This window comes from Mercenaria mercenaria, chromosome 18, assembly GCF_021730395.1.
Source record: "Mercenaria mercenaria strain notata chromosome 18, MADL_Memer_1, whole genome shotgun sequence".
In the NCBI taxonomy this organism is placed as follows: Eukaryota; Metazoa; Mollusca; class Bivalvia; order Venerida; family Veneridae; genus Mercenaria; species Mercenaria mercenaria.
The window spans coordinates 56,561,905-56,579,998 of record NC_069378.1 but is presented as its reverse complement, the minus strand read 5'-3'; the positions used below and the strand labels follow the sequence as shown (position 1 = coordinate 56,579,998).

The 18,094-nt window shown below is 37.9% G+C and overlaps 1 protein-coding gene across 4 annotated transcripts in view; it reads left to right on the top strand.

Moving 5' to 3' along the window:
* Positions 1–18,094, top strand: part of LOC123539409 (uncharacterized) — a 102,423-nt gene that overhangs the window by 68,131 nt on the left and 16,198 nt on the right. For all 4 annotated transcript variants that reach the window (XM_053530171.1, XM_053530173.1, XM_053530172.1 and 1 more), the window contains 16 exons: positions 4,939–5,213; positions 6,388–6,519; positions 7,642–7,800; positions 8,280–8,453; positions 8,698–8,967; positions 9,500–9,707; positions 10,057–10,236; positions 10,917–11,134; positions 11,379–12,058; positions 12,496–12,671; positions 12,947–13,063; positions 13,954–14,141; positions 14,610–14,781; positions 15,106–15,328; positions 16,108–16,394; positions 17,567–17,803. In XM_053530171.1, coding sequence (XP_053386146.1) covers positions 4,939–5,213; positions 6,388–6,519; positions 7,642–7,800; positions 8,280–8,453; positions 8,698–8,967; positions 9,500–9,707; positions 10,057–10,236; positions 10,917–11,134; positions 11,379–12,058; positions 12,496–12,671; positions 12,947–13,063; positions 13,954–14,141; positions 14,610–14,781; positions 15,106–15,328; positions 16,108–16,394; positions 17,567–17,803 — 3,696 coding nt within the window. The remainder of the gene's footprint in view (positions 1–4,938; positions 5,214–6,387; positions 6,520–7,641; positions 7,801–8,279; positions 8,454–8,697; positions 8,968–9,499; positions 9,708–10,056; positions 10,237–10,916; positions 11,135–11,378; positions 12,059–12,495; positions 12,672–12,946; positions 13,064–13,953; positions 14,142–14,609; positions 14,782–15,105; positions 15,329–16,107; positions 16,395–17,566; positions 17,804–18,094) is intronic.

Below are 18,094 nucleotides of genomic sequence, written 5' to 3'. Positions count from 1 at the left end.
TTCACGCGTCTGTCTTCATTACACACTTCTGTTGCTATAATGAAATGTGTACAACTAAGTAATATATACTTTTCTCATATACCTATATAAATTCTGTCAAAAATACGGCGGTTTTTATTTCACAAGGAACTACGAACAGGTACAAAAATCCGTATTATACCTTTTGTATTGTACGTTGCCGGACTACTTTCATCCTGACAGTTCTTTAACTAACGCAAAATCTACACTCAGTTCTATTTTAACATCGATAATTTTATAATAAAGTAAGTATTACACAAGGTTTCAGATATATATCAAAATTGTATCGGACTGGTAATGCTTGCAAGTTCAACAAAAGTATAGCATCTGACCATGAGTTATTCAACCTCTTTTAAAATAAGGTATCTCAATATTGACTGAATTGTCTCCCTACTTGGGTTTCCTAATATTAAATAAATTATACCCCTTTTTAAGATGCCTAATTTTGAGCGATTTTAAATCCGTTATCATACGCTTTTAATGTTTGAAATACATTTTCCTATACAACTCTATAACAAAACTGTTTATCGATAAACATTATCGGGTTTATCCAAGGGAGACTACTTTTGCCGGTACTACTGGTAAATGTATTGGAATGTTGGCCATGTTCTCATTTAGGGCTGTTCCCTATTTTTGGTGTTCCTGATTTTGATTGGTATTTAATGAATAATTCCCCTTTTCTGTGTCTGACTAAGATTGATACTGAATGAGTTTTTCCCTTTTAAAGGCTCCTGTTAAATGGATCAACATTAGGTTATTCCTTTTTTCACATGTTCTGATATTGAATAATCTGTTCCCAATAGTTAATTGTCCCAAGGCATTCTTTAATACTCGATAAACTGTTCCCTTGCAACTTAATCTACTTGTCATTTAAATTGTTGTTTCGTCGATTTGTATATGCTGTTTTGTATCACATCTGTATCTTGACCATGAATAATTATGTCATAGACATTTCCCGGTAAAATTATGCTTTCCACTTGTCTTCTTTTCTTCCTGTATTTCATGTCTGCAATTTTCGACATTTCGTAAAGAGAACGTCATTCTTTGTAACTCGTTTTTTCCTCTTCTCTCTTTACCTTCTCTCGAAAGAGGAATATGAAACATTCTGAAAATTCCATTAGAATTTGGCACTGTGCGCTTTGTTTCTATTTATATATTGTCTTATCTTCACCTCACATCTGCATAACATTATAACGGTATTATACGGCTCAAATATCTGCAATAAAACACAAAGCTCACGCAAAGATATCTGTTAATATAAGTGATAGTTCTTTAAAATGATGGACCCGAAATGGCAATCGGCTATTTCCATGATATTTGGTGTCCTCCGTATGCGATGTTAGCATTACTTATAATAATATTAGAAGAATGCCGAAATCTCGTTCGGAGAATACGAAAACGGACGGATATTGCCGATTACTACCTTAATGGATAAAAAACATAGACAAAAGATATCAGCTAGAAAAGTTTCAGCAGCAGTCCGCAGTATGTAATTAGTATTTAGATGTAAATGCCTAACTTGCTACGCCGCAAGGTTAATGACCTGCCCTGTACCATCATATGTATATTTGTCTGAAAAGCAGAAAGTTAGAGAATAGAATGTATTTGCCTTGAAAATCCATAGTTCACCAGCTAAAACAGACGATTCTATTGTTACACGTGAATTATATGCATTGTTTAAATTCTCAGAGATCGATTTTACTAAAGCTTTTTAACGTGTTCGTTTAAACTATCTGTGGAGACGCTTATGATAATTGCTCGTTTCTCTTTAATGTTAGATGTTGTAACATTAACTCGTAGTTGATGTTTGTAAGATACTGTCATTTAAACACATGTTCACGTTCTAATAATTTAAATGTAAATAATGTGATTAAAACATATTTTATAGCGACACCTTTAGGAAAGGTATAGTTTATTGTTAAAATATTTAAATTCGCCAACCTATGCAAGCCGAGCGTTACGTATTTTTTCTTCTGGTTGATAGTTTAGCTAAAATTCAAAACAAAATCAAATTCAGAATGAAGTTAAAAGTACAACGCCTAAAACACAGTGATATATCATACTGTTTTAACACGTTAAGGTGCGGCCAAAATATAGTCAGTTTGCAAAGGCCTGTACAAGTACTAGCTACTTCACAACCACATTTTCCCCCAAGGGTACATTAACATTACGTTAACAATTCTATTAGGAAACTTACGTTTGTAATTTGCAAATATTGCACAAACAAGCAATACATGCAGAGGTTGTATATATACATATACAATACATGTATGTAGTAAAAGTATTCAGGGATTTTATGGCCAAGTGTTTAAGGCCGCTGACTTTAAATATCTTGCTACTCACTTTGGCTTCGAAACCTCTTATTGGGTGTAAAATTCTTGCATGTGAGGCAGCCCTCTATAGCTGGCTTGTTGAAGGTCGGTGGTTCTTACTAGGTGCTCGCCCGTGATCATATGTCCGGAGGAGCTTCTGGCGTTTCCCCCACCATCAAACGCTGGAAAGTCGCCATATGACGTTAAAACCCATAAAAGAGTATAAATATTCCCACGATCTGCTCACGAACACTTAAGATAGAAGAGTGTGCATAATTATTAGGTTATGCAAGCTCTGTTATGGGAAAAAGGTGAAATTCCACACATATTAGAATTTCAAACAATATCTTCTAAGGGTAGTAAAACGCACTACTCTTGATATAATTTCAATAGTATGATTCTGGCAATTTAAAACTTATTTCGATGCTAATGCCATCAAGCTTGTTGGTTCCATTTCCAGGAGTTGGATTTTCAGATAAACTAGGATGTATTAGCTCAGAAATATATATATATATATTTTACAAAATGTACTTGAAAGATAGTTTGCCCGGTGATATCAGATTTTCTTTCAATCTGTGAGGATTGGTATGATGACAAACGTGTTGACTACTAATCATGAGGATTGGTATACCTGTTTGAGAAGTTCTGAAGAAAACTGCTGTGTGAATCAACTGTTACATTGCACATCCTCATGAATGATAATTCACCCGTACAGGAACATCTGTTAACATATTTGAAAGCCTTCCAACTTGGCATTCTCTCAGAACACCAAGGCAATAGATTCGTAATATCAAGAGATAAAAGAATAGCATAACTTATGTAACGTCTATGTACATTATACACTTTCAACATTATATCTAAATTTCTTACAATACACACCAATGGCTGTGAGAAATGTCGAGAATTAAAACTTTAGATAGTCACTAACCAGTCCAGTCTGCCAGAAAGCTATACATGTAAGTTTATCTCTCGACGGCATTTCCAAAGATTGCGTGTCCGAACCCCGTGCGGATCAGATGTTGCCCGTGACCATTTAATTTTGGTCAGGGTCTACCATTGTAACCATACACCTATGTCATGTCATACACCCAAGGTACCTGGTAATGTTGATCACCTTATATTGGAATGTATTATATTGTAAATGTGTTAGACGTATTAAAACAGTTTTCATTCATGTTCTAAATAAAATGCAATTCAAATAAGACATGTTTGATCTTTTAAGACTGTAATAAGTTGAAGGCACAAGACATTTGTATTGAAGTCATGCATCAATAGCGTGTTAGAAACTGACATGCCACTTCAGTTTGTCAGTCCAACGTCTTGTGCCACACATTTTGTTATAAAATATTGACAGAGTACAAGAAAGAAATTATCCAGTTTTCAAATATGTATTCACATGGGGATTTTTACCACCTTAAAATGCATAATGTGATATTGCAGAAGTTTTTGTCGTTTTTCAAATCAAGGGCTCTAAAATCTTTCAGACAGGAATACAAATTCACTAATTATACCCCCACAAAACGAAGTTTGTGGGTTGGGGGGTGGGGTTCCGGATGATAACTCATGAAAGCCTTGACTGATTTGAATGATTTTTGGTACACGGGTGTAACATCAGAAAATACAGGTCAGATTCGAATTTGGTCAATAGGTCAAAGGTCAAGGTCACAGTGACCCTCAACAGTTAAACGGTTTCCGGATGATAACTTGAGAACGCTTGGGCCTATGATCATATATTTTGGTACACAGATGTAACATCATGAAATGCAGGTCAAGATCGACTTTGGGGTCTGTAGGTCAAAGGTCAAGGCCACAGTGACTCGAAACAGTTAAATGCTTTCCGGATGATAACTTGAGAACACTTGGGCCTAGGATCATAATTTTTGGTACACAGATGTAACATCGTGAAATACAGGTCAAGTTCGACTTTGAGGTCTGTAGGTCAAAGGTCAAGGTCACAGTGACTGGGAACAGTTAAACGGTTTCAAGATGATAACTTGAGAACGCTTGGGTCTAAGATCTCAAAATTTGTACACAGGTGTAACATGATTAAATGCAGGTCATGTTCGACTTTGAGGGTAGTAGGCCAAAGGTCAAGGTCACAATAACACGAAAGAGTTAAACGGTTTTCGGATGATAACGTGAGAATGTCTGGGCCTAGGATCATGAAAATTGATAGCGAGGTTGGTTATGACCAGCCGCTGACCTCTATTGATTTTGAGGTCAGCAGGTCACAGGTCAAGGTCACAGTGACCCGGAACACTTAAACGGTTTTCGGAAAACAACTTCACAACGCTTGGGACTATGATCACGAAATTTAATAGGGATGTTGGTCATGACCAGCAGATGATCCATAATTATTTTGGGTTCCAAAGGTCAAAGGTCATTTAAATCTTTTCCGGACAATAACTTGAGAATGCTTGGGCCGAGGATCATGAAACTTTATAGGGAGGTTGATCGCGACCAGCCAATGACCTCTATTGATTTTGAGGTCAGTAGGTCAAAGGTCAAGCAAGTTCAGCTTTGACGTTGGCTTAGTTCTGTGACAAGGCCATATTGTGTGATTCGGCACTCCTGTGACAACTCTAGTTTTGTTTTGCTTGTCTTTCAGTTTTTGTGACCAGTTTCCCGCAAAATGGAAATACTCAACTTGTTAATATTGGTACCCGGCTTCTTAAAACGACTGTTAACACAACGTCCAGCATCATCCGGTTCCTCGGAAACTCTTACATCCGGTATGACCTCAACGTACTTACGGCGGAAATGCTTGTGCCTACCGACAAAGAGTCTATGTCAATGCAGTTCATCACACAGGCTTATGACCAAGAGGGACTGATGTGGATATTCAAAGGAAACAATGGCCAAAAGATGCATATAGTTTTTAAGGTAAGATTTACTCTAAATTTTTCCGATTTGTGACAGACCTGCTGTGGTCCAGTCCGAAACATGTATAAAGTTCTGCCATCTTCTAAATAATTTCTCTTTCATATCTGGTTTTGTTTGTCGTAAATCTACTGCCGATCATTTGATTCATCCATTTTTAGAAGGTGGGTTACTATTTGTATATAGTCTAGGGACGTCACGGGTCAAACAGGACCGACGGAGGATGACCTTGTCATTTTTTAGTTGCGTATTTTATTCATATACTCTCACCTTTAGTAAAATCTTCATTGCATCCACCGAAATCACAAAAAATTCATATACACAATCATTTGAAAGAGTAATCATAACTTTCATTAATATGCACTGAACAATTTCAGGACTTTCTGTTGCTAAGCATGTTGCTAGGAACTTCTGGAAATGCAATTACGTATGTTTTGTTTTTACAAATGAACAATATGCCACTCTTTGCCAAAAAAAATCAAGTTAAGCTGCAAGAAATATTCGGATCTGCTCGGATTTTTCAGTGCATAACTAAACATTTCTATTTCCACTCGAATACACCAAAGATAACTAGAATCTAAAGGAAATTGCTTTTCACATGATTTCCTCCATAAACATGTTACATGATCGGCCATTGATACAGATCTATAATATGTTTGGCACTGTTACAGTGTATTGTTGATGGACATGAAAGTCCAAAACAACAGTTTGTAGATATTATTTAGACCTTTGCAATATACAGAAATGTATATATTTCAACATTTATATATAAATATACGAGCAGGACCATGAGAAAACCAGCATAGTGCATTTGCGACCAGCATGGATCTAGACCAGCATGCGCACCCGCATGTATCCTGACTAGACTGCGCGGATGCGCAGGCTGGACGGGATCCATGCTGGTCGCAAATGCACTATGTTGGTTTTCTCATGGTGCGGCTCATATCGGATTTAGCATGGCGGCAAGAGCCATCCTATTCTTGAGATTTATTAAAGAGGAATGGTGTTGCGATAAAGAAGTAAAGGAGAGCGTCTTCATCTTGTTTAGTCTTGATTTGAACGAAGTAGCCGCATTTGACCTAATTAAAACACTAATTAAAAAGAATTATGTTGAATAATGCTAATTTTGAAACTTAAATTTACTGTTCATTCGATTGTGTTTTTCTTTTGCCGTTAGGATGGTTACCTGATCTTTACCTACGATGATAGCCGAGGGTCTCCGCAGCAGGCGATTTTACGACATCCGGATTCTCGAGTTTTAAATGACTTCAGGTGGCACACAGTTAGAATCGACAAGGACGGCCGAAATGTAAGTTGTACAGTTGTGATAATTTCGCATACAACAGCTATATAATTAACCTTTAGCCTGCTGGCGGCAAAGGTTCTGCCTTTGAGATCAGTGCAGGCTGATCATGATCTGCACTGTTCGCTATTCAGTCAGTAATTTTTCAGTGAACACCCCTTTGAATAATGAATGGTATTGCTCAAATTGGTTGATGTACCAGTCCATTTTAGAAATTTAGCAGGCTAAGGGTTAAGCTGAAGCTTTGCGCCAGAAAAGTTTTAGGTTGTCCCGTAACTCGATTTATAAAGAAATACGCAGTCGCTTTCCGACAGTTAGAACGGGGCGCAGCGATCAAGTGGTAACACTAATCACGCTCAATTCATACAACAATGGTGATCACGTGATTGGTACACCGAAATGTTCTGTGATATTCGGCATGTTCCTCATGATTACCACATTGATGCGCGCGAAACTCGGGCGAAATCGGGGCGCACAATCAAGTCCTACCGCTATCTGACTGCTAAACCACGGGTCATCGGTTCGATCCCCAACCCGCTCCTCGAACTGAGAAAACTAACGTCGGGATAAGAGTCGCGTACACCTGCTTTACACCTGGCAGGAAGCTTCTGGAATGCAGTATAGATTAGCATGTAAACAATGTTTAACGTTATAAATTACGTCTGTATTTTATCCCTGTTCGAGTCTTTGTGAGGTTATCTTGTCATTATTATTGGTCATTTCAATATCGTTTTGGAAAAGCCAGTTTAATTTCAGTTGAAGTTCTACGTTTACAAAATAATATATATGAAACGCCTATTTATTTACAGTTGAAGTCTATATTGCCATTTTTTTGAAAAGTCCATTTATTTTCAGCTAAATATCATATTGGAACGTATATTTATATTCAACTGAAGTTCTGCATTGGCAATATTAAAATGGAAACGCCTGTTTTATTAGTGATTGTTTACCATTAATCATTTATATTCATGGGCGTAAAAAATTAATGGTTTTGCCCAAAAAGGCTATTTCGTTTGGACATAATTTCATGGATGAAAGCAACCGCGAAACCAAATAAATAGTTCCCCACGAATTCAGATGGTTTTGCAATATTAGAATATTGTATTGAAATATTTTATTTATTTTCAGCTGAAATTTTATATTGATAATGCATATGCCTCCGAGATGACGACGAGGTCAGAAGTTCAGTTTGTCAGTAGTGGTGAGGTTTTTCTTGGTGGTACACAACAGACAGGCGTTGACACAGGCGGCGTTACGAGCTCCAACTTTGGTGGTGCTTTGACTGACGTAAGTGTTGCTGCATCACTGCGGTTGTTCAAATCACTGCGCTGTATTGCAATGAATCTAGCTTTTTTTATTTATTTATTCTATTGGGTTTAACGTCGCGCCGACACAATTATAGGTCATATGACGACTTTCCAGCTTTGATGGTAGAGGAAAACCCAGGGTACCACTCCGTGCATTATTTCATCACGAGCGGGCACCTCGGTAGAACCACCGACCTTCCATAAGCCAGCTGGATGGCTTCCTCACATGAAGAATTCAACGCATCGAGTGAGGCTCGAACCCACATCGATGAGGGGCAAGTTATTTGAAGTCAGCGACTTTATCACTCGACCACGGAGCCCCTAGCTTTATTTTCAGGGCATGCGCATTAGTAATTACAATTCCTGTCATTTCAGTCGTGGCAAATTTTACAATGCTGCTGCAAGAATGTGCGGTGAATTTTGCCTTGGTTATATTAATAACTCATAGTTTCTTTTCAGGTGGAATCTACCAAGGTTAGAGGACCATCTAATGAGCTGATAATAAGTTTCCTGCAGGCGGTAGAGGGCGCTGACAAGTCAGGAACGATTAATATTATTCCTCCTTGGGAGTGGAACAATGGATCCTACCAGTGGGGTACTACCCGACCGCCACCAACCACCCCACCGCCCGCGGTAAGAAATGTCACACAATTTTAAGAAGCATGGAACAGTATGCACTAGAAGGAAACTTTATTAATTCACTTGCGGTGAACCTTGCATACATTTTCAGAAAATTAATGCTCCTACTTACACACACATACTTGTGCACCTAAAAATGATTAAACTATCGTAGTAGTTAAACAACATTTTCTTGAATTGTTTGACATTGCGTTTTCATCAACATGTACAATAAATACAAAAATCCATATTTTTACAGAGACCCACTCCCGTCACATTCACATCCGGTTCTTCTATGTTTTATTTACGTGACCCACTTGACCTGCGCACTGGAGGATCTCTCAGTTTCCGCTTCCGGACATTGGAACCACGTGGTTTGCTGGCAATTGCGCGTGGAAGCATTCAGAGTCCTACGTTTTTCGCGATGGAGATATTTGACGGACTACTTTATTTTGTGTACGACCTGGGCACTTTGACAAGCAGAAAATTATTCACAGACCGTAGAGTGGATGATGGCGAATGGCACGAGGTAAAATACTATGGCGAATGTTTCACAGTGACTGTTGTTGAATTCGTATAAAACCTCTGGATATTGTTACTTAAAAACAATAAAATCTTCACATTGATTGTGTTATAATTTACAAAATGAAATTTTGTGTAGCAGCAAGTATTTCTTACCCTGCTGAAACACTGTCATTTGATTGGCCATGTGTGGTTTCACGCGCAAGTCGCTAAAAGTTAAAACCGATAATGAACATGTATTTACCTGGCGAACAAGGACTTAGCCCTTAGCTCCACTGTTAGGCAGGTTGATAAAAAGTGTGCAGGTTTACCAAAACAAAAGTTAAACAATCGTTATGCCATGTACTCAAAATGTAATACAATGTATTCATTTTCGCGTCGTAATGTTTTATCATTTCTCACGCCTTGAAAACCAACTTTTCAAGTAGAGCTGGTATTGATTTCAAAGTCTGTCTATTATTGTTTATTGTGAGCAATGTTTCAGCGGTCATATATGGTAGTTTTATTCTGTAAACATGTATGTTTATTTTCTGTTTTAGGTCATGATGAAGGTCCAGGGCAATCGAATCACATTGTCTATTGATGGACGGCCTTTCAGTGTACAAGTTTCACAGCAAAATATTCTCAAAATGTTCTTCTATCGACTTTTTGTGGGCGGGTATGATGATTTCTCCAAAGCGCCTTGGCCTCTTTACACCAGACAGGGCTACCGGGGCTGTCTGGAGTCCCTGAAAATCAATGATATTGGTGAGAAAACTATACGTATACAACAAATATTGTAAGCCTCTTGTTTTTGAACACAATAACCACTGAATTTAGTATACTGTAAAAAGTTCCATTTCCATTTAAAACGATTGTTTAAAAAATAGTATAAGATGTAGAAAATATATGAAAATTTCTGACAGTTATCGGAAATGCACAAATGATTATGTGCTGATTCGAAAATGTTTTTGTCTAACGAATTTTCATCGGTTGCCTTACCTTTTATGTGCCAGTCTATAACACAACATGTACATCGTGATTCTTGAAATATGCAATAACACTGCGAAATAAGAATACACCTATGATTCTTATCCAATTCTATTTTTGATTTTAGGATTCGACCTTCACCTTTTCATCAGTAACCAGAATCTTCGCGGAGTCCAGAGAGGGTGTCAGTCAATGAATCGATACTGTCAAACTCAGCCATGCGTCAGCGGATTCTGCAGGGACCGGATGGACAACTATGTGTGCGACTGTGCTAATACGCCTTACACTGGCCAGAACTGTAACGATGGTGAGTGTGTAGATATGATGGAAACATGCCAGAGTGTGTCTTTTGTACTGAAAGTTTATGTTATTAAAGAATACTTTGTCCACCGCCTTAAAAAATTAGTTTTACCAGATATAGTTCCTCGCAAGCTTAGCTAGGTATCGTTTTCTTAAGCCGGAAGTGTTAGTTATATTTCAATGTTACATTCTTCTATGCCGTAGACATAGTCTGGTTAGTCTGAATCTTCTATTTCATGTACGTGTAAAACTAGATCCTTGAAAACGGTTTAACTGAACATAGAGTAAAGGTTATACTAAAAATGATATAACTGTACAAATAAAACAATGTTAATATTAATATTCGCAGTATTTTTCTTCATTGTTCATTCACTATGCAAGGGATTGAAACAGTAACAAGTCTGTATGCCACTTAAGTTGGCAAGCACATTTGACAATTGACGAACTGTTGGTTGAATTACATACGGGCGCAACAATATTTATGTTTTATTTAGAGAAACGTATCAATTTTCTGAAGGTTGTAATATCGCAGAAACTGAAAAAATACATACCAACAGACAATTAATGAAAAATGTTAAAGCCATGCCATTCTTTCATTCTTTTTATATGACGTAGTGAGCAAATACTTCCGATCATTTGCGTGATATCACCCACATTATATAACCTATATTTTTGTTTTCCCTAAAGACGCTGTCGTTGCGGGATGGGATGGAACTTTATCAACGACCTTCACCTTTGTAAACCGGGAAATGACGCATACAAATGACATCTCATTCCGGTTCCTTACTCCACTTAGCGACACGATACTCTTCAGAACGGAGGCGGATAACAAGGACGATTTTATACAAGCACAGCTTGAGGATGGTAAAGCCAAGGTCACCATTAAAGTTGATGGCCAAACACGAGTAAGTAGTATTAGGCAATACATTATAAGTTATATTATGAAAGCCTCATTTCAGTTCCTGTTTGTGTTTAGACTTTTGCCAATGTTAGATATATCTTTTTTTTAAAGAAGAATGTCACTTTTTTGAATGATAATTAGTTAATGTAAGCTAGTGTAAGAATGAAACTGAAAGATCGTTGTCATAAAATCTGTTAGGGTTGTTCCATTAGATGTAAGCAATACTTATCTATAAATCAAACTTTCAGACGTTTGTGACTGGTAACAATCTCAACGACTACTTTTGGCATACACTTTACATCCGTCGACGGGCCGACGATGTTGAAGTCTGGGTTGACGACGAACCGCACATGGTCGGTGTCATAGGTGGCGAAAACTATCAATTATTCATTGACGAGATCAAGTTCGGCGCTGTCGGAAGCACTGGCTCCTTAAAAGCAAATGATTACATTGGCTACATGCAAAACTTTATTTATGACGACCAAGAATTGTTTAGTCAATTAAAGGAACAAAACTCGAATTCCAAATGGATCATTAATATGCCTATCGATGAACTACCATTGTTGACCTATAAACCTGTCACACTTACTACTAGTGAAACATATTTCCAGTTACCAACTTTGTATGAAAGTCGCACAATGAAAATAATGTTCAAATTCAAAACACGCGAGTCAAACGGTCTCATCCTGTATCACACTGGCGAAGGAAATGACGTCATCGCTATTGAACTGAGTAATGGTCAGGTTCGATTAGCGTTCAATCTTGGTGGAAGGAATATGTTCACAGTGGTCCCGACCAAGATGCTAAATGACAATATGTGGCATACTGTTATCGTTTCGTTGAGAAATGGCCAATTCTCGGTTAGAGCCGACAACGAGAATATTGACGTCACTACTAGCGACGGAGATAGGCGGCTTGATTTAAGCGGGTTTGTATATCATATCATTGGTTATCATATCAGATGCATAATCTTGTCAAATATTAATTCCTTACTTTTTGTAGTTTGGAGGAGAATATTTTTGTTATGATTTTATGTCCAATAAGTTCACTTCAAGAACTTAGAATCAATGTACATTTGTCAACTTTAACTTTTACCCGCAAAATTTCAAAAATGGACTAGTCCCTCATTCAGTTTATTATTCGAAGCGGGTGTTCGATGAAAATTTACCGAATGAATAACGAACGGTGCAGACCATGGTTAGCCTGCACGGAGATGCAGACTGATCTCTGTCCGTACTGGTCACAAAGGCAAAATTACTTGGTTCCACCAAGTTTGGTGTAAAATTTGTAAAACTGAGCTAATGGCGTCGCATGTGAAATGCAATAAACGTAAAAAGTGTTGGTTTATATATATTACTGTTATAGGAGCCTGTATATTGGAGGATTACCAGCATCAATGTTTAGTAGCCCTAAAGTTGATAATCTAATCGAGTCGAAGAAAGGGTTTAGGGGCTGTCTCGCCTCCATGGATCTGAATGGTGCAGTGCCCGATCTACTTAGGTTTGCCAACGATAGACAAAGTGTACTAAACGGATGTACAGGTAATAAAACACGCTTGATTAGATATTCAGACCGTTTTGCTATGTGCTTGATTTTTTTGAGAAAAAAAAAATAAGGAACCTGTCTGTCTGAATTAGAAAACCAGTTGATTTGAATAAAAAGATGCTTTGCATGAGGAATGACGACTTTCTATTCAAACGTAAAAAGCCTGAATTTGAAGTATACCGTGAATATTCTAAATGTCGAAACATACAACATGATATTGAATACATGTACATCTTTCTACCAAAATGTTAATGATTCCATTTTTATTCAGATTTAGAAATGACGTGTGCACCAAATGCTTGTGGGACGGGAGTATGTATGCCTGGGATCAATGATTACTGGTGTAACTGTAATATGACCGGATATGTCGGAACACCATGCACGGACTGTAAGTTTCCGTTCATGTTGCTCAGTGATTGTCTGATTATTCAACTGCGTCATTTTACAAGTATATTCATATTTGCGCAGAAGCTTATGTTGCTTCACTGATAATCAACAGAGGTTTCGGACACGCACTGCGATAAAATGATCAAATCCTTTATCGAACTCAATGTTTCGGACAATTTTGACAGTTGTCGGTTCCGCGAAAAAGAAATTTTCAGTGGTAAAACTATAATGATAATTTGAGACGTGCCATGAGAAAACCAGCATAGTGGATTTGCGACCAGCATGGATCCAGACCAGCCTGCGCATCCGCGCAGTCTGGTCAGGATCCATGCTGTTCGCTTTCAAAGCCTATTGCAATTAGAGAAACTGTTAGCGAACAGCATGGATCCTGACAGACTGCGCGGATGCGCAGGCTGGTCTGGATCCATGCTGGTCGCAATCCCACTATGTTGGTTTCCTCATGGCACGGCTCATTTACTCTTGTCTGTTAGTATCGGCTGCCTTGGAATTATACAGTTGGTACCACTAAGCACAATACTATCATACTGTTTTTTCCTTAGGTCGATTATCGTTGGAACTAAAGTTGGATTTCACGCAAGCGTCTCTACACTTTGGACAGACAAAAAACATATGAATAATAAAACAAAACGATCTTACAAGGAAAATGTGAAGAATTTTTATTTTGTACTTCACAGAAAGTATATTTGTATAGATCTGAGACGAAACCAAAGTTGATCGAGATTAAATGAAAGGTAACCACTGATAAATCGGCATGACAGAAATTGTAAAATAGATGATTAACGCTTCGGTAAAAAATCAGAGTGTATCAACTCAGTTTAGGCATAAGGTTTAGATCTAGCGTGTATTAAGCCGGATATTTTCTTTTTTCAGGGCCGATCGGATACTATTTTGGTAAAAATAGTGGCAAGGGTATTATTATTTACGAATATCCGTTCGCGAAACAGTTTGACTCGGACGAGGATACACTGGCGTTCGGTTTTATGACGAGAGAAGAGAATGGCGTATTATACAGAATTGAGAATAGTTTGGACACGAAGGAATTTATTGAAATAAGATTGGTAAGTACGTGTATATAGATGGTAAATATCATTTTGCGCCTCGACATAAGGGAAGTAATATATTATATAAAGATGTTGCTGGCTTATACGTTGGTTTCGTGTTCCGTTATGGACCATTTTGGTAAACATGTACATGTATGTACGTCGTAGAAACTCACCCTCGTATCGGGACGAGGAAGAACACCTTAGGATGCATGGGTGACGGGGGGGGGGGGGGGGGGGTAACTGGTGTCATTACGAGTTTAGGGCCGAATCCAGAAATTTCGTCATTTACTGTAAGAAATGGAAATTTTGCAAGCCTTCTGTGGTATAAATATGGCGGTGGATGTTGCCTATTAAGCAGGGAGTTGCCAATGTCCTCGATATTTTATGTTATAGAATTATTTGACTTTCATTAAAGATTCACCTTGCTTTTTTGGAATTATAAAGTATTGGTATAGTAAGTTGTGCACGTTCTCCTTCCTTCAGGAAAATGGTTTTATCGTTGCTGAATCGAACACCGGAAGTGGACTCATTAGTATATCTGAACGCGCCAGGAAGTTCAATGACGGCGAATATCACGTGGTCAGGTACATACGCACCGGACGTAACAGTTCTTTACAAGTGAATAATCTGCCTATGCAGACAGTTGCACATTCAGGTATTAGAATTACTAGAATGATCATACGTTTTGAAACAAGGCTTTCTTATATTTCTGTAACCCAATTTCTGATAGTTTTATTACGCGGTTTTTAATATTCTATTTCTAATATATTTTACTCGATTTCCACTTTTGTCGTCACCAGATTTATAATATTTTGTCACCCGATATCTAATAATTTTTTTTCTAATATATTTGAAAAATCAAACTCTTGTACTATTCAGCATCAGGTGATCGCAAGCATCAGGTGATCGCATAATGTAATAGTTAATAGAGGGCCATCTTTACATTATACCCGATTAGATTGACTTAAAACAATTTCAGGAGCCGCAACTCTGTTTAACAAGGTTTACAGAGTTATGCTAGGTGGTAAGCTAGGTGAAGGTGGCGTCCTGTCCAACAACTTCTATGGCATTATGGGAGGCGCATTCTACAATGGACAAAGATGGTTTGATATGCAACACTCAGGACAGCTCTTGCACGGGAAACTCGTGAGGATACGTGGAGACGTGGTACTAACCAGACCATTCCTTCTTGTTGCAGGCGGGTAAGAATTTTTTTTCTTTTAGAAGACAAAAACAATGAAATAACAGTTTTATGACAATTGTACTGAAGTTGTACCAGAATATGTATTATATGCCTGTATAAATTCTGTTAAAAATACGGCATGTGTTTTACAAGTAAATATGAACATGCTGAAAAAAAATCGTATTGTACCTTGCCGGACTACTTTCATTTAATAGCGCACACAAATATTTCACTGATTCCTATTTTAACATCGACAAACATTTAAGAATTCATTTGATAACAAAACAACAAACAAAAGAGCGGATATATATAATAAAAGGGTCATTACAACAGTAGCTAGATCCAGAATTTTATATCGCTCTCGTGGATTTTGCAAGGACGGGTCACACCCGGCGCAATTATAATAACCACATTGTATGCATATTACAAGGCAGCTTGGCGTCAGATAATGTGGACTTACTCGAGTTATGATGTGCCTTTGGCACCGATTTAACTCTGTCCAATGCTAACTAATACACTGCTTTATTTTATTCCCATACATATTCTGTAAAAAGAAGGCATGTGTTTTAAAAATAAAAAAAAGAACTCACAAATATCTTAAACCGGTGGAAGTATATTATAAAAAGTTTTTTTTTACAGTTTAGCGTTAAGGCCTAGCAAAATCTGTCAAATTGAATACAACGACCAAAATGAAGCTATTACTTTAAGTGTGTGGTTGACCAGACCAAATGAGGCTTTTTTGCAGTATGACAAATGCTAGTAACCGTTTTATCGGTATTTCCTTTTTATTTATTATAGAAAACCGACGACGGCAGCACCACCAGATATATTTATTCCTGTCGGAGAACCACTTCCTAGCGATATTGGCGGCGGTGGTTTGGTTGGACCAGGTATCGGAGGTGGTTCGGCTGGACCCGGAGATGTTGTTGGTGTAGGGGGTCCAGGTGGGAGTCTTACACCTATTGGTGGTGTTGGTATCGACGTAGTCGGTGAGCCAGTACCTCTAGCATCTTCCCTGGTTGGGCCAGCACCCCCGGCAATGGCAGGCGGAGCTCGAGCCGGAGCAGTTGTCGGAACAGTCCTTGGTAAGTAGGAATGACAACTTTAAACAACATTTATTTTATTGTTTTAGTTCAGTGGAAGTAATGATAAATGATATCCCATTATCTTTTTAAAAAGGCAAAAAAATGTTTTCATGATTTTACTTTAAGCAATTTACTGATAAGATTTTGTTGTAAAATGAAAAAAATATATTCATCGTTTTACCATTACTTGAGTTTACTGTTTAAGGCTGAATTCACTACCAAATGATATGTTACGCTCTCGCAGGTCTATTCACAAGTAGTGCAAATATAAATCCGTATAATCTTTTTCCTTTCCTAGTGCATTTTCTCGGCAGCAACGTGCTTACTTTTACCCTACCGCGTTTCAGTATGTATCACTTTGCATTCTAATGAAATCGGCATGTTCCTATCGCATGCTAGATAAAAATGGCGGCGTAAGAATTTAATGTCACGAAAAGAGAAAATGAAAGAAGCGAAAAGTAGTAAATTCAGCGGGTTGTATTTAACGAACTGTAGTTTCTTATATAAAAGTTAACACCCCCTTTTCTTTTTGTTTTTCTGAAGTAGCGATCTAGTTCTTTATGGGAATATAAGTCTCTGAAAATCTGATATGCTAGAAAATGTCGAAACACCGTTATGAAGTGAGTGGATTTTATATGAAATAAAGAACAGCTGGATTTAGTGGTGTTCAGCCTTAAGGTTGTGGACGTGTAATGTCAACCGGCAATATTCGTGCGTTTACGTGTCATCGTTTGCTATTTCGGCATCCTTCGGTCATAACAGAAAACTGCTTTTCCGTAACAACCAGAGAATGACGAAACCACGTGCGGAGAATCCGTAATTGAACGGACTAACCCGATACTCAATATCAGTCCACAACCTTAAAGATTTACCATTAGAATTTTAATTTGGTGTGAATAAAAGTGCTATACGGTCGAAAATAAGCTGTAAAGCGGAAATGTGTAGGAGAAATTATGAATTTGAAGTATGACGAGATATAAAAAACCTTCAAGTCAAAAGCATTAAGGAACTCGTTGATTCATTCATTTTAATTTACTTTAAAATTGAGTTTTACTGACTAGTTTAATTATTCGCAATAGAGAGTGTTTTGAGACTGGAAGATTAGAATGTGGAAGATAAAAATGGTTCGTCTTTGACAAAAAAATTATTTACTTGAGTATCTTACATTTCAGGAACACTTGCATTTATGACTAGTCTCATGTGGGCTCTGTACAAGCTGAAACCCGGGGTTCCTACCATCATGAGCCCTGGCGCCGGTTCGGCCGGTGGTGGTACTGGTATGAGCATCTCCGCACCAAGAGCCACCTCGAACTTGGGTGCGGTGCAGGCTGCTAGTGCTGGTGGCGGCGGTGCTGGCGGGGCAGGAGCAGGTGCAACCAAGGTGACAGTTGTTAACGGATCGGCTGCTGGTAAGTTTGAATCTCAGTTTCGGTTTTATCCAGTACTGTCCGGTATTGCATGTACATGGAACGTCAGCGCAGTTCAGTCTCAGGTTCAGAATGTTGTTGTTTTTTCAGTTGTGATCTTGAAAATATTACACAGTAGCTGTATGCGTTTTAGGCTAAATCGACGGCTTAACCTGTACAATTCTATGAGAGTAACGACCTTCCTTGATAATGGCAGTCTTAAAATGATAATGATAATAATAATAATGATGATAATAAATGATAATCATCACCGTTTTTGAACTGGAGTATCTT